The following is an 18,041-nucleotide window of genomic DNA, read 5'->3' as shown; positions in this document are numbered from 1 at the left end:
TATGTGCAGCAATAATTCAATACATAAAGTGGACATACATTTTTATTTTATTAGTTATTTATAATAAAGTAATATTTTCGAAATAAACAGTATACACATACAATACAGCAGTAAACCGTATTAAGTTTATTTGAAATAAAAACTATTTTGTTGGTGGTCAAAAACTCAGAAAAAATAACAAAAATAACTTATTTAAAGAAAATAATATGCCTTAGCTAATATTCCCTGTCCAAAGAAGTGTCGTCAACGTTTTTTTCTTGATTATCCAGATTCCATACGGCTTGGTCTCTGACTCCTCGAGCTGAAGGTAAATTATTAAAGAAAGAAAAGTAATCTTGAGGAATTATACCTTTGCGGATGAGATTTAGTAAGTCCGTTTTTTTGACCATAGATTTTCGAAGCTTGTCTATATATTTTTTGACTAGTTCAACGTGTGTTCCATTGAATGTCTGTGCTATTGAATTTGTTGTGTTCAAATTCATTTGCTGTAACATCGTATTTGTAGCCAACTGTCTTCGCGTCTCGCAAAAATCTAAACCACTTAACTTGCAAATATTTGACATCTTTTTCTATTGTGTTTTTTTTTCTATTACTAATAAGTTTAGAACTCAAATCTTGAAGATCGAAGACATCATCAAAACGGTTTTCGTGAACTACATAAGGAAATGGGTTTTTCTAATCATTTCAATTAAGAGTTTATAGTCTCTTGGCAAATACAATTTCTTGTGTTTTCTGCTTCTTTCAATGGTTGCATGGATGCTGTCTGCTTTGAAGTAGCTATGACCACTTCATGAGCTTTAGATCAATTGTTTGTAACTCACCAATAGTATTTACAGCATAAAGTAAAGCAGCAAATGTGTCCGCGTAAAGTACAATGTGTGTAATTTCCCTTGGAAGGTTTTGAATATACTTTAATAGGCACGTACCAATTTCTAAACTTCCTTTTTTTCCTCCGGTCTCATTCTATAGGAAACAAATGCCATTATGTTTCGAATCATAAACTGCAAAGTTCATAAGGGAAAGCTTTCTAGAAAAATAAATTTGAGCATCGCCAGCAAAAGGCAGGTTAACATAGCCTGTAAATCAAAGGTAACGTAAATCATTGTTTTGAAGTTCTCTGCATCTTTCTTGTCTTTGTCTTTCATTATTGCGATATTCTCCTTTCTCTGCCTAAGCTGTTTATAGTTCTGGTCAGTCTCAGTTGTTTTCTTACGTTCTGCCTCGTTACATATGGAGCACTGATCTTTCTTTGGTTGAAATATCACGAGGGGTGGCTCAAACTTGTTAAAGATTCTGCGGAAAACATGCTCCATACTGCTGCAGGGCCTTCTTCTTCCTTATAAAGTTCATACAATTTTCTGATAGTAAGATCAGGTGCCAGGTATAAGCGCGCACTCCGTTGTCTACAGTAATGCGAAGGTACCTTAGGGATATCGGCAAGGAAACGACGCACTTTCGACACCTTTGCTTTTGGAGTTGCATTATGGACTGGTTTTCCTTTTTTTTTATCTTTTTCAAAGGAGGATCTATTTAAACATTTAAAGGTAATGAATGCATCGTTGACAGACACGAACCATTATATTTTCTCCTTTTCCATCAGCATAAGAAATATGCTCTGCTTACTTTTTTGTCGACTTCCGAATCTTCTTTCCTTTTTCTCCTCCTGGTTATTTTCATTTCTTTGACCAATGAACAAATGTAATCCTTTTGTCTGGTAACATCGGCATAATTCCAATGTTCCTCGAGTAAGGTTTGTTGCTCTGCACTAGTTATGTTTTTGCAGGAGAATCGGCACGCACAACGTACTATTTTCAATTGTTTTCTAGGTCGCACAATCCTTTTCTATCAACATATGATTGACCAGCTCTTTCCAATTTTCGGTCATTCACTTTGTCATTTTCCAAAGATTAGGTTCGGCGTATTCTTTCCGTTTTCGCTGACGTCTTGCGAGTTGGTCTTCAGAAGTAGTAGGTTCAGCTTCCGAGAAAATTTTCCGAAGTGCGGGATCATTAATCACATTGTTTGGATGTTCTGAGTCTGGATGTTCCGACCCGCCTGAGTCACTATCATCAGTAGGATAATAATCCTTGTCTTTGGTGTTATCAGCCTCAACATTTTCCAGCTGCTCTATATCAATATTTAGTGTTGTTGCCGAAGTAGATTGTCTATTTAGGTCATCTATCAAAATAAAACTTACACATTAGTATTAGGTTGTTAATCTTTCAAAAGAAATCTTACAGTGCTCCACAATAGTTTGCGAAAGCGCTATATTTGTTACTGTTTCATCCTCGCCAATTTCACAATCGGAAATAATATTATCATTTTTTCCTAATAGCAAAGAATCATTCTCCACTTTTTCCAGCTCGTCGTACCATTTAAGCCTATTTATCTTCTAGGTTATGACTTATGCCTAAAAAGAACATAACATTAGTACCCACCTAATATTATGTTTTTTACTGAAAAAAAACATATACTCAACCTCACTGAGTGTATTTGTTTATTTTTTGGCCTTTTTGTGAACTATTCACTCTAAATTGAATATTAATTGTTAGTTTCGGTTTAGTGGTGTGTGTTCCCGTCCCCTCTTTTCGAGATCCTATAAGGACTGCTATTTCTTGTTCTATTTGAAAGTTAAAATTTTTGTTTTAAATCCAACCTCAAAATGAGTGGCACATGCACCAGATGTATTTTCAAGGAACCAGCTAAGAGTTCCACCAATATGTTTGGATAACCATGTGATTTGTGCAAGAATGTCTTGTGTAAATCTTGCTCCGGAATAAGTACTACGGAAATAAGAAGAATTATTCTCTCCAGTCGAGTTATGCCTTATGTGTGTAAGGATTGCTCTCCTAAGCTCATTGACTTGGTTGGCTTGGTGAATCGTGTTTCTAGCTTGGAAACTGAAGTTCAGGATATCAAAAACAAAACAGATAAGTGTTTAGAATTTGGCGCCATGATCAATGAAATTAAAGAAGAGGTAAAACTTTTAAATTTTGCTTTCTTATCATCCTTGAATGGCATCAGGAACGATATTAAATTATTACAACTGCCTCAACCAATCAGCTTGCCTTCCATCGGTAAGTGATAATGTCATACAGGAAATGTCCAAACGACAGAAAAAGCAAACAAACATCATGCTTTTTAATTTTTCTGATGATGAACCCGCGCCAAAATCTTACTGGATAGTATCATTGGATATCCAACAGATTCGTAGTGTGACCAGAGTTGGTCAGAAAAATAAGAATGGGCATAGGAAGTAGTAAGGGTTTTGAGAAGCAAAAGAAATCTGGACAGGACTACACAGGTCTACATTGAAGCTGATCTTACACTTCAACAGAGAAAGGATCTAAATGAGTTAAATGGCAACTTGAAGGAGAGACAAAGAAAAGGTGAAAAGGATCTACTTAAGTATTTTGCAGGTATTCCAAAAAACCTTCCAAAAACTAAATGTGCCGCTTCCTCAGTTCCAATTGATGGGCTATTACCAAAACATGAGAGGTTTACGAACCAAGCTTGACCTGTTGCACCAGAATGTGTTCTACAACTCTCAATATCACCACGTAATTGTCTTGAATAAGACCTGGTTAACCAGTGAGTACTTTGATAATGAACTTCAATTATGTGATTATACTGTATACCGAAAGGATAGATCGGCTTTTACTAGTGAACGTTCTCGTGGCGAGGGAGTGCTGATTGCAGTGCATAAGAGTGTAACCAGTCGGGTTTTATTATCAAGTAAGGAAATTGAGGCACTGTTTGTGTAGCTTCAGGAAGCCATCAGCTATTAGTGGCTACTTCATATTTTCCGCCCAGAAGCCACTCTAACAAGTATGCTATTTTTGTGGACGATTTGGAGGGACTGGTGGACTCCCTCATTGTCAATTGTTGGTTGTGGGCGATTTTAATCTACTTCACTGCCTTTGATTGGATGAGGATTTCGGATCAACTGCTGTTCCCCTGGCTTCAGCATCACCTGGAGAAGTCGAGATTGTCCAGACATTGTCTGGCTTTTGTGCCCTATATAATTTATTTCAGGTCAATCATATTTCAAATGATACTGGCTCAATTCTGGACGTGGTATTGGCACCTTCCTCAGATGTAGTTGTTTCCATGGCAGATTTCGCATTGCTTTCAACAGACAATCATCGCCCTCCAGTGTACTGTTGTGTGGAGAGTGGTCTTAACAGAAATTCAAGTGACCTGACTGGCTGTGGTTCCTATAGGGAGTTTCATTCGGTCGACTGGGATGCCATTTTGGATTTCCTATCGCAGTTCGACTGGGATACACTGTTAACGAATTTAGCTCTGAACAATATGTTAAACGCATTCTATGAAATTATGTATTTATGTATTAACTGCTTTGTTCCTTTAAAGAAATATGCCACTAAAAAATTTCCATATTCGTTTTCATCAGAGTTGAAAGAGTTAATAGTTGCAAAGAAGAGGGCATAAGAGATTTTTGAACTCACAATTAGATGCCAATTATCGTGCTTTTTCGGTTCTACGGTCACGATGTAAAATTTTTTTAAAAAACACTGCTATAATGAATATGTGTTTCTTACAGAGCAATCTCTTAGGAATAATATGCGAAATTTTTGAACATTTGTAATCAACAAAAAAGGCAACGTTTTTGCAGTTTCTCAAGAGATATTTTACGAAAACGTTAAATTCTCTTCTGGTATTGATATAGTCAATCTGTTCTCTAAGTATTTTTCTGAAATGTATAGCAATGCACCACCTAACTAGAACGATTCAGTAGCTGTAAATCAAGTTACAAATAATTTGAATGTTTCTAAGTTAAGCATAACAATCTCTGAAATTTAGTCTAAGCTGAGTACATTGGATGCTTGCAAGGGTCCTGGCCCCGACGGATTGCCTCCTATCTTCTTAAAGCATTGCAGCTTTAATATCTCAAGACCTTTGTTTATATTGTTCAATTTATCCTTAAAGACAGGTGTTTTCCCTGACTTTTGGAAATTAAGCTTTATGACGCCCATCTTAAAGTCTGGTGACAGCAAGTCAAGTCAAAGTCAAGAATTATAAACCAATAAGTATCCTTAGTTCTATCCCAAAGCTTTTTGAGAGGATTATTTATGCCTTTTTGGTGCGTCATCTTGCTGTTGTAATTAATGACAGACAATTTGGTTTTATGTCAGGGCGGTCTACTGAGCTGAATGTTCTCACTTTTACTGAGTTTCTTATCCAGTATTTTGAGGAGGGTTGTCATGTACATGCAGTGTATACGGACTTCAGTAAAGCTTTTGACCGCGTCAATCATGCAGTTTTGTTAAGCAAACTAAGCAAGTACGGCCTTACCGGTCCTTTATATATGTGGCTGAAAAGCTATTTATCTAACCGTAGGCAGATTCTTAAACTGCAATTTTGAATCAAATGAAGTAGACTCTATCTGGTGTTCCCCAAGGATCCCACCTGGGGCCGTTGCTTTTTAACATCTTCATCAAAGATATTGGAAGTTGCTTCATGAATAGGTATTATCTGAAATTTGTGGATGACCTTAAGGTTTACCGTATGACTTAAATAGGCTTGCTGGTTGGTGTACCGCTAATGGTCTTGAATACCAGTAAATGTCATTGCATACTTTTCTCTCGAGGTACAGGCCAGCTTAATCATATTTATACTATTAATGGCACGCCTCTGGGAGTGTTATCTAGTGTAAAAGTCCTTGGTATAACTTTGGATTCCCTGTTAGATTTTTCTCTTCATGTCACAATAACTGTATTAAAGGCTATGCAAATGCTGGGTTTTATTAAGAGGTGCACCAGAGATTTCCAGGATATTGCTTCTATTAAGCTTCTTTACTGTGCATTATTTCGTCCTCACCTAGAGTATGGTTCATGTATTTGGTCACCTCATTATAACAATCACATTCAGATGATTGAACAGGTTCAGCACAAATTTTAAAGATACATTGCGTTCAAAAGGAATGTTCCACTTTCTATTATCTACCACGAGTTTCAGTCTGAACTTAATATTCATACTCTCCAAACCCGTCGCAAACATCGTGCCCTGTCAGTCTTCTATGACATTCTCCATTCTGGATCTTGCTGCCCAGATATACTCGGTAAAATTGTTTACATGTTCCTTATAGGCAGACCCGTCAGACACCCTCATTCCATATTCCATCCTACCAAACCAATTATGGAAATAATTCTTTTGTTACCAGGGCAGGCAAACTTGCTAACCTCGGATCAGTTGGATTGTTTTACTAATAGAATAGAATTTTTAAAAGTGTTGAAAGCCAATGTTCTGTAAATTTATTCTGTGATGTGAAAATATTTAAGTCAAATTGTACCCTATCTATTTTTAAGGTTTTTATCAGGTATTATGACTTTTATGCAATGTGTAGTGTAGGTTAGGTTTTTCTTCTCTCGTAAAATGTTTTATATTGTTGTAAATTGGACAATTGCTCGTTGGAAGAGAAATAAATAAATAAATAAATAAAACAAAACTTATTCTTTTTCCACAGCTAGTCGGATTTAATTAATTCAACTATTCAGATTATGCATTGGTTCTGATCGCAACTATTATATTGTTTTGATGGTCTTTATATGTAAACAAAATAATAAATATTTATTAATAATAAGGATGAATCAAACTGGAGAAAAATGCAGCCAGCAGCAACAGACACGTTACTTCCAACAGTAATAGTAATAGTTAATAGTGATTTAACTTACCGACTTTTTTGCTGTATACGCTATATTTAACACATCACAAAAAATATTAGTTGCTTATTGTTGGCAAAAAGAATCATTTGTAAGCTTTAATATAATTAAATTCGGTAAATAAATCGCGAACAATCTAGACACTCCTACGTCATCTAATACTCAACAGGTGTAAGCTGGACATAGCACGTCTGTCTTCGCGAATTCATATAGTGGCGGATATATTACTTACGCGCACCAGATAAACAAAATTGCGGGGACATAGCGCTTTTTCTTTTACCATATTTTCACGCTTCCTGTTTATAAATTGGACTTGGAACTCTTGTGCCCTAGATTGTGTATTAATAGAAATCGTGTGATGCCAATAGTCTTAATTTTGTAAAATATGGACCTAGTACATCTGTGCTTTTACGTATCGATATACAGATATAATCATTCAAACCTCGCCTATAGGAAATAGTCTATGAGCGTAAGCGAGCGGGGACATATGGAGTCCGCATGAGACAGACAGAGGGCACAGTACATGCCGTTTCCAAATTAATACGTTTGGCAACACTGATATTTCTGCCGCACGGCTCTCCGCTCGTTCATCGAAAAACGAGACAATTCTTATCCCCACCACACTGCACCGCCAATATGAGATTGCATTTTAAACGTTTAACGTTATTTTTATTCCTAGCTTCCTGCTTAATCAGCAAAGATTAAATTTAAAACCGCTCGCTATTTTCTTGTTAAAATGTGTTCTCTTGAGGAAAAAAGCAAATTATTAAGTGGTATTATGCCGGCAGTTCTGTCGACGAAATATCAGGCAGAATTGCATTCACGTTCGAAAATCGGCCCATTCCCGTAGGCAGCACAATTTTTGCAATTATCCATAGGTTTAAGATCTTTGGGTGCTTGCAGAATTGCAGGAAATGCTACGCAAATGAGCAACCACCTGTTGTTAGACCGCTAGGCGAAGAAAGGGAGCTTCGAGAGGTTAATGTTTGTGCTGTTGCTGAAATGAACTTTCCTTGCAATAGTACAACCATTGCCAAAGAAACGGGTATTGAGCCTTTAAGGTTTAGAAGAATTTTAAAGAGAAATAAGTACAAGTGCTATAAGTTGCAAAAACCCAAGAAATTTTCCCACAGGAGAGACGGATGGAATTTTGCCATAAAGTATTGGAAAGGGCAAATCGGGACGAAATGTTTATTAGTAACATTTTGTTTTCAGATAAGTCCTCTTTCTCTATTTGTGGTAAACATAATCCGTCCATTACAGTGGGTTATTCGAGGGAAAATAAGCACATAAGCATACCAACACGTACACAATATCCTCAAAAGGTTAATGTACGGGCTGGCATTTTAGGTGATTCGATTATAGGCCCTTTTTTATCGACGGAAACCTTAATGCCAACAAATACCTTAATCTTTTGAGGGATGAAGTTCGTCCTTATTCGATGGCTCAATATCAATTTAGAACAAGTTTGGTTTCAACAGGATGGTTGTCATGCTCATAACGCATTAGTGGTACTTCAATTTCTCGAAACGTCTTTTCCTGATCGACCAATTAGTGGAAACGGTACTATTAAATGGCCCGCTAGAAGCCCCGATTTAGCCCCCAATGATTTTTTTCTTTGGGGATACCTAAAAGAACAAATTTATAGGCACGAAAATGAACGGGCTACTAATTTAGAAGAGTTTTGTGTTAAAATTAGGCAAGCATTAGTATGTCCATTGAAATGTTGTCATGTTTGTTTGTTGTCATATGTGTTGAACACGAGAAGGTCGTTTTATGATCGGTTGACGTACTGCACTGCTAAACAAAGTGGCCTTTTTGAACCTGACATAAGATAATTTTTATTTTTATTTAATATAATCAAATTAACTTAATTTTTTGCTTTTTTTTGAATTAATTTTTTTTATTTTCTGTCCAATATTTAGTTAATTTATGTTTACATATGTCAACATTATTGCAGTCGGTTTTTAGTTTATTTTTTGCTGATAGGACAGGCAGCAGCAAATACTCAAACGAAACAATTTTTTTTTATTTGCCACAGAGCAGTGCACCCCCGCTTGAACGCCTTAAGAATACTGAAAGGTTTTGGTTTCGGGCTTCGGCGGGGTTTGCTGCTTCGAGTAAGTTGTCACAACGTTGCCAGACCTACCGCGATATATAATTCCTATAGGCGAAGTTAGAATGATCATATCTGTAATATGGTAGTATGGTTGCCCTTACGACAATCAATTTATTTATCACTAAAATGGTCTTGACCTTTTTACGCACACAATTTTATAATTCTGGCATACTACGACTCTGACTATGTCAGCAGGCACCCCTTGGCGCTACCTGAGTGCTTATTATTTAGTCGCGAGCTTATTACTGTGTTTTTACGTGTCAACTTTTATTATATTTTCATAAGAAGTTCCATTAAAATTTTTTTTTCAAATTTTCATGGATATGTACAACCGCGTTTGATAGAAAATGTTGATATATAATATAAATATTACTTATTTTAATATATTCTGGCTTCACGTTATAGGAAACAGATAATCATTGACGACAACTATAGCTTGATTTAAGAAAAAGCCTAAACATTTATTATTTAAATGACCTTCAATCAAATCGTGGCCTAAGTATAACTTTTCTTTATAATGCGATGTGTAATATGGAATTTACCATTGATGATGAAATACCAGCGCTCATAGGCTTTCTCATATTTTTTATTCGTCAGTAATTAACGACTTTTATATCATCCAATGTAAAAAAGATTTGTGAGCTGTACCGTAACAAAACCCATAACAAAAGATTTTACCCATAAAATAAGATTAAAAATTATCTTAGTTTCACTACAAATAACTCTAATCCAGATGCGAAAATTTCGACTTGATATGTAACTTAATATTGCGTTGCGTCCACAGTACAGTTAGGTACTGGAGCATCCCATATTTTACCACGAGGTCGCAGGTTACGTATAAAAATGTTCAACTTCACAGAAATCTTACTAAAGATTATCTTTCAGACTTTCTTACCTGGGTTATAGTATAATTTGTCTTTTCACTAAACTCTATTGACATTATATGATTAATTTACCCTTTACATTACAAATTACTCTAATCCAGATGCGAAAATTTCGACTTGATATGTAACTAAAATTTTCCGTCGCGTCCACCGTACAATTAGGAACTGGAGCATCCCATATTTTAGCACGAGATTGCAAGTTAAGTATAAACATTTTCATGATTATTCCGTCCTTCCTTTCGTGTTAAGTTGGAGTAGACTGTGCGCTTTGATTTATACGTATGCTGTTTACTATTTCAGCTTATTCTTTACTTAGGTCGAAATTAATTTATTAATTAAATAGTTTCCACCATACAAATTACATTAAGGTAGGTCAAATTAATGCTTACCTAATTTAAATAAAAATGATACTAGACCATTCATGTAGTTTATCTAAGATCACTTTCGAACTCGAGTTCACAGAAGAAATTGAGTCGCGTGTTTGCCGGACTTTCATATCTGGGTTAGAGTAATTTGTCTTTTCATTAAACTCTATCGACTTTCTATGATTAATTTACCCTTTAATGAATTTTTTTTTATAGCCGTTCCTAAAAAACGCGTCATAGGCGTCTGCAACGTGTGCAAAAAAAAATTTAGAGACATGAAATTTTTACGAAAACATTTACGCTCCCATATTGAGGATCGTCCGTTTAAATGCGATCAATGCAGCCGAGCGTTTACTGAAGAAAACTATTTAAATAATCATTTGAGGAGCCACCTGCCTGAAGAACAAAAGCCACACCAATGTAGCATTTGTAAAAAAAGATTTTTCCATCCGTCGATGCTTCAAAAACATATTTTAAGGTAGGTCCTTTAACTTTGTCATTCAAGTTTGGTATTAATGGTATATGGTATTTAGTATTAATGGTAATAGTCTACTATTTTTATTTCATGATAAATCTGAAGATATTTCAAACTTCACTATTTCTGTATTAACTTTTAATAACCGGACTTTTCTTAATATTAATATGTAAAATAAAGATAGTTTAGAAATGTTAACTTTGAGCCTATTCTTCAAAATAGCGCATATTTTCAGCTATTTTAACCTTAAAAATAGGTTAAAGAAAATAGGTTATGGCAGTAATAAAATTTACGAAACCTCCATAACAACATCAACAGAATTCAGGAAGTATTTTGTTAAAAGGTCCTGGAAGTCTGAATTAATGGCCTGTTAGTTAGCATATAATTAATTAGTTTTAGCAACTAATAAACGTATTATTATTATAAGCGCCAATAGAACACTAATTATGGCGTCAAATTGGATTTTCTGTTTATCACTTTTTCTATTTGCTTACTGTAATTTCTAAAAGACCCATACATTTTTAACTAAATAAGTAAGTCTGGGCTTCAGAAATTAAACAAAATGTATCACTATACGGGGTGTTTCAGAACTATGGGATCAAACTTCTAAGGGTTGTTCAGTGCAACAGTAGAATCCATTTGAGTATAGGAACCCATGTCCGGAAATGTGTCACTACGCCACTACGGCCCTAAAATGCATTTAAATTTAGAAAAAATATTAATTACCTAAATAGGATCTGGTGGATTTATTTTTACCTTTTTTATATGATACCATCACAACAATTGTTCAAAATGTCTTCCTCCAACCTCACTGATTTAAACGCCGTACATGATTTCGGCGGACTACTACACTAAAAATTTGATCCTCGTTTTGAATGATTTCAAATGCTGCTGTTATTCGTCTAATTAAGTCTAGCTCTGATTCTACTGGAGTTTCGTCGACTAAAGACTTTACATGTCTCCACAAGAAAAAATCGAGCGATGTTAAATCGGGTGACCTAGGAGGCCAAGAAACTGCTCCAGCTCTGGGGCCGTATTTTTGAAACCATTCGACGTTGATTCGCATACGAAATTAGAGGATTTCGCACGAGAAATCGATATTCGTATTTTCGACCGCTTCGTATGCGAACTTTTTCGCATGCGGTGTCTCGAATGGGTATATACCATTCGAATTTCAAAGTTCGTGTGCGATTCTGCCACTTGTCTTGTTTTGATTTTAAACTAGCTTTGTATTTTTTTAAAATTTGTGAGTTGGTTAAGTATTTTCGTAGTGTTTTTTTGTTATTTATTGGAAAAAAATAATCAAATGGCAAGATTAAACAATCTTGTGCAAAGAAACGTCGTCGAAAGGAATAGGATGTACTCTTCATTTCTTGACCCATTTGAAATGTATTCAGATGCTCAATTTAATAAATTATATAGATTAAGCAAGACTATTACGATAGAATTGATGTGCTCTTTATGTGCTCCAGAGACTGTAATCTGTCCGCTACTTTTATCCACAAGGCTTGTGCAGTTTTAGCCGAAAAATTTTGGGTGAATTTGCCCGACTTTAATTCCGGGTGCTCTTCCATAAATGAAATTAGTTCTTTCTTTTGCTCATTCGACACAAAACCGCAATATTTTTTATTATTTGAATTCATTTAAAAAAAAAGTCAATTTGCAAAAACCCAAGAAACGCATGAAAAAACCTCAAAATTCCCTAATGTTTTTAGAGTTAAATTTTAGGTTAGGTTAAAAATCCATCCCGGTTGACACGGCCTCCAATAGCACTCGACTTTGCTACGTTACCACTACATTTCATGTTCGCATGCGAATGAAATTTCGAATGCTGTTCAAAAATGCACTTTTTAATTCGTGTGCGAATTTTGCCGCTCGACTTTATTCGCATTCGAAGATTCTCGCATGGTTTCAAAAATACGGCCCCTGGCAATCCAACGGTGCCCAAACCGCTGAGCCAAATACTCGCGTACTTGTACAGCAAAGTGAGCCGGCGCTCCATCATGCTGAAACCACATTTGCTGTCTAACGTTTAGTGGAACATTTTCAAGGAGTTCTGGATGAACTTCCTCTCCTGGGAGAAGAAACGCAGATAAATAGGTCCTGTTAACTGTTCCGGTAGAAGGTATGGCCCAATTAAATAATCATCAACAATGCCTGCCCATACGTTGACAGACCAACGATTCTGATGTTTTCTTGGAAAAAATTGCATAAGGATTTTCTTCGTCCCAAACATGGCTATTCCTACTAATAAAAATCCAGTCTCTTGTGAAAGAGACTTCATCGGTCCACAAAAAATATCGTTAAAATTTGGTTGTGCAATGATGTGATCCAAAAGCCATCGACAAAATTGAACTCTAGGATGATAATCGGCTGCAGTCATACCTTGAACTTTCTGGAGGTGGTAAGGATGGAGTTGTTGCTCGTGTAGTACTCGCCAGACAGAAGCGTTACTCGTATTCATTTTCTTAGCGACGTCACGTGTGCTATTTGATGGTTCATCGGCAACTCGCTGAAGCACCTCTTCTTCAAATTCGACCGTTCTTACGATTCGAGCAACACCAGTATCATGCATCTTGATCTCAAACATGCCTGTCTCAGCGAGCCGCCGATAAACCGCAATAAACTGTTTGTATCCAGGATGCTGTCGTTCGGGATAACGTTCATGATACAACCGCGATGCTGCTCGCACAAATTGCAGTTTGTTGCTCCGTATGCCAAATGCATATCCGCCAATTCTTGATTGGTAAAGTTTTCCATTAGCAATAAATGTTTAAAAATTGTAAGCTATAAAATTTTTAAACATGACATTGAGAATTGACATTGATAAGCGTTTATTTTAAACAATTGTTGTTATGGTATCATGTACAAAAGGTAAAAATAAATGCAGTAAATCCTATTTAGGTAATTAATGTTTTTTATAAATTTTAACGCGTCTTAGGGCCGTAGTGGCGTAGTTACGGATTTCCGGACATGGGTTCCTATACTCAAATGAATTCTTCTGTTGCACTGAACAACCCCCAGAAGTTTGATCTCATAGTTCTGAAACACCCTGTATTATGAAAAGAGATTAAAGCAAAAAATGTACAAGTTATACAATCAAAATTAACAGTTATACATGTTTGTTAAAACATTAAATAAAATATCAAAATTCGTCCAAATTTCACAATGTATAAACTTACAATTTGATTTAATTAGGAACTTTCTTGTACGAAGAGCAAAGTTTCAAAAAGTCTCTTCAAAATTGCTCATGCATTGTAACTGCACTTCTCTCAGGTTTGGCGTCAGCTTTAGAGTTAGTTTTGATATTTAGGCAAAAAAGAAAAAAATGGAAAAAAAGTTATCCAGAAACAATATGTGTTCTGCTGTGTATTGAGATTCACTGGATAATTTATTTTGAATTCCAATTCCTAGGAACAGAAAGCATATTTTGAACTAATAACTTTAAATTCATACTGTTCGTAAACGGATCTTCAGTTGTGGCAATTATGTTAGATTTCGTAACGCATGTAATAGATAAAATGGAAATCAGATTTTTTTTTGAGAATGATCTGATTATTACTATTATCCTTTTACCACTCCATCTTATGCACTCTAGTAGACAAATGTTGAGAAATATAAAAATAAAGCCATATTCTAAATTATGGATTATTAAGGGTATTCACACATCTGCAACAAATCTCCGCTATGTCAATTCATTGCATAAACACTAGTAATAGTGTTTTTTTAAAAACCTACTTTCTTGAATATTGTAGGCATACAGGAAGCTACTGCAAAGGGTGAAATAACAATGCTATTCTTCTAAATTAAAAAAATCAAGTAAGACATTCCGAATATCCTGGCAAATTGTGAATGAAGTATCAGGTAGAAGCATAAACTCTCAGGATATTTTATTGGATCCAAATGATCTCAACAACTTTTACTGTTCCATAGCTGACAACCTAACTAAGACTATTCACACTAAAAAGGATTCTCTCCTAGTCAGTGTAAATATACTATTTGCATTCTCTTTTCAACCCACCAACTCAATTAAAATTAGTACAGTTTTCAGTAGGGTGAAAAATCAGAATACGTCAGGTAGTACCCGCCATGGTATATCCCTAAAAATATACATGGTATTTCCCTAAAAATCTTAAAAGAACTTCCTGAAAATTCCCTTTCTGCACTGACACTTGTCGTTAACTCCTCTTTTGCTCGAGGAAGTTTTTCCTCTTGTCTTTAAAGTTTGCCAACATAATACCGGTTCACAAGGGTTGTGACTCTTCTGATCCGTCGAACTATAGACCAATTTTATTACTTTTTACTCTGTCCAAAGTAGTAGAACGTCTAGTTAACATACGCATTACAAAAAAGACTTCAACATGTTAAACAAAAATCAGTTTGGGTTTCATTACTAAAAAAGCACTGCAGATGCTGTATTCCACTTATTAAAAGCCATCGATTGCGTCAGTCACAGAATACTGCTGTCTAAGCTTTATAAGTATGGCTTCCAAGGTGCTGAGCTTGCATGGATTATGTCTTATCTATCAGACAGGACACAGTCGTTCTCTATCAAGGGCAGAGCATCGGATAACAAAATCATTATTTGTGGTGTTCCTTAGGGGTCTGTGTTGACCCTAATTCTTTTCCTGATTTACCTCAATGATTTGCTATACCTTGATATTTTAGAAGAGTTTGGAGCTTTGCTGATTTGATTGTACAGGACTGTGGTCACTGGAAGAGAACAACCCTCTCGATCTGCAAAATACTATTGTTTTTGACGTTCAAAAGATAAAGGATTGGTGTGATGCTAATCAACTAGCTCTTAACCTACCAAAAACCATGTTGTTTAATTTTGAGACATGCGCATGGAAAAAATTGCCATTGAGACTCAAATTTTGAAGGTTGTTGAAGATTCTAAATGTGAGTTTGAACATAAATTACAGGTTGAAATTTGACTGTCATGTGAGCTGTCTAAATAGGAAGCTGATTTCTGGTTACCATAGCGTTAAGGTAACTGCAAGAGAACTTAACTGCCTTGGTGGAATCACATTTAAGATACGCTATTCCACTCTGGGGTTTCTGTACCCAATATATTTTTCATGTTTGGTCATTGTGTTCGCTACATCCACGTACTTGTTAATTGCAAATCACTATTCATTGAAAATAAAACCCCTACCAACTCTTTTTGTTTTGGAAACAGTGTGTATTTTTCACAAACATCTTTCTAATTTCTAAAATGCCCGAACTCATCAAACACGTCAGGAACATGTTTTGTTTGCCTATTCCTCACTTTAGTTATACAGTGCTTTCATTTCAAAACGATCCACCCTTAATAACTTTCTTAAAAAAAAAAACATGTCAAATTAGATATAACACTGTATAAAGGACTTTATTATTTATATGGGCATTAAAATATATATGTATAACCACTTGCACATTGAGTGTTGTATTGAGAATTTGAAAATCTTTTGACATAAGTGCAAAAACCTTTTAATTGACCATGCGTTTTATTCTGTGAATGAATATTTTTTGGTTTAATCTCAAGTAGCATCTAGTGTCTATTACGCTTTTAAGATTCTGTAATTTGACCAACAATTGTATTAGTAAAATATTTCTGTCATTGTTAAATATTACTTACCTTGTGAGTTCTATAAAATTTTATTGTATTTCTTATAGAACTTAATATTATATTGGTATGCCTTTTAAGCTTTGTTAATAAGGATTTTATATGTTATATTTCTTGAACAATAAAGTATGTTATCTATCTCTCTAAATTAAAATGAATAAAAAAAATCACACCCCATTTTGCCACATTGTCCATGTAGGATCCTACTGTATTACAAAGAACCTGAGCGCAGTTTTTAACCTTCATTTTATTTATTTTTGAAGATATTAAATGACAATCCGTCAGGTTGGTACACATTATGTTGTCGGCTGCTGCTCTATGTGATCAAAAGTGGTCAGTTTTTTATAATCTGGTCTAAAAAAGACATTTTTACATGGAATGTCCTATACATCATTGACTTAAATAAAAAGATATTATTTTTTTAATTTCAAATATATTATATAAGAAATCATTTAACCACACAACAGTGGTGTCAGTCTAAGAGACACTTCACGAGTTGAGTTTATTATTTTTGAACTATGATAAAGGAAAGTTAATTAAGAGCCTAATTTAAGCCAAGCAGTTTATCATTAATAATTAAACTTAAAGCATACCACCTCGGGTGGGGCTACTTGTTGCGAATACTATTCCTACTCACCATGTATTGATTTATTATTAATCACCCTAAGCCTGGGAGATTAACTAAAGGTATGGCATCTGGTTTAAGGCCTTGAATTGGGCATGAATAAGTAAGGATTAGAATGATTTTCACACAGAATTTCTAATAAAGAACTGCGATTTTCATGGTTTCGTGGTTGAAGTACCCTAACCCCAAGTATTAAACATATTGGGCCTGTTAATAGAACGAGGAAAGCTGTGTCTTTTGATGCTATCGCAGCTTCTTCTCAGAAAAAAAGTTTATGCACCTACTTATGCAAATGCAATGGCACCAATGCCCGTATTCGATTCAAAGTGTTTTTTATTTATTTCTCAGTTCTTATAAAATAATTACAATATAATTTACTGCTTTTTTAGAAATATTCATCTTGGTTATATTACCTAATGATTCTGCTATGTTGCCAACTTTTCAAAATTTTCTTATAGTTTTTCTGTAATCCGTTGAAGAAGTTCTCAAAATATTATTCTGTATGATAAAATAAATTTAACTTAGCAATAGCTTTACTCCTCTAATTTCCGCTGCCGAACATCACTAAAAAGAAGTCTAGACGAACTAAAACTAAAAGACGAACGACAGCTATGTGGTTTTCGCCTCCGTGTGAAAATCCTATTTGAAAAGCAATTTAGCTGGTTTTTATGTACAGCTTAAAACAAAGGATAATGAATTTAGTCTCATTTGTGATTACTTATCATATTATCTAGATATACATTAAAAAGTTGACTCATACATATAAAATACAGTAGTTGGATTGTTAAATAGTGGATACTTCGTGCTATGATAACCCCATTTTAAATGATTAGCATCTAAAATGGCGTTACTATCTAGAGCGCAAAGCAGAGTATCCTTATGTTACATTTTTTGTTAACCTCCTCTTGATGACGTCAATAACCATTATAAACCATTGCCATAACCATTTATACTGCACTACTTAAAACAATTATTGCATATTTTGGAAAACCCTGTATAAAGCGTTTTAATCTTACAATTGTTAACAGTCTTGTTCTTTTTTTAAAATTAAATCGACCTGGGATATGAAAAATATGCTGCTTTTATCAGTGTTTACACATGTTTTCTTTTTAACTACACAATGCGTTGCTGGTTAAGGATTTAATCAAGAAAGGGTTGCACGTATTCTACAGGCTATCCAATCGTCAATAAGTAGAGACTTAAGACGCTACAGGGATACTCTAGCAATCATCAGACGTCCAAATTAATGCCGTTCAAGAGCAACCACAGGATAGATTTTTAT

At 35.0% G+C, this 18,041-nt stretch overlaps 1 protein-coding gene across 1 annotated transcript in view; it reads left to right on the top strand.

Moving 5' to 3' along the window:
• The window catches only part of LOC126746344 (zinc finger protein ZFP2-like), an 87,101-nt gene that overhangs the window by 25,073 nt on the left and 43,987 nt on the right, over positions 1-18,041 (top strand). Inside the window, exon 3 of the mRNA XM_050454565.1 lies at positions 10,268-10,529. Within this exon, the coding sequence (XP_050310522.1) occupies positions 10,268-10,529 (262 nt within the window). The remainder of the gene's footprint in view (positions 1-10,267; positions 10,530-18,041) is intronic.

The sequence above is a fragment of the Anthonomus grandis genome, chromosome 17 (assembly GCF_022605725.1).
Source record: "Anthonomus grandis grandis chromosome 17, icAntGran1.3, whole genome shotgun sequence".
Taxonomy (NCBI): Eukaryota; Metazoa; Arthropoda; class Insecta; order Coleoptera; family Curculionidae; genus Anthonomus; species Anthonomus grandis.
Note: the sequence above shows the minus strand (reverse complement) of the source record. Positions and strands in the feature narration are given on the sequence as shown.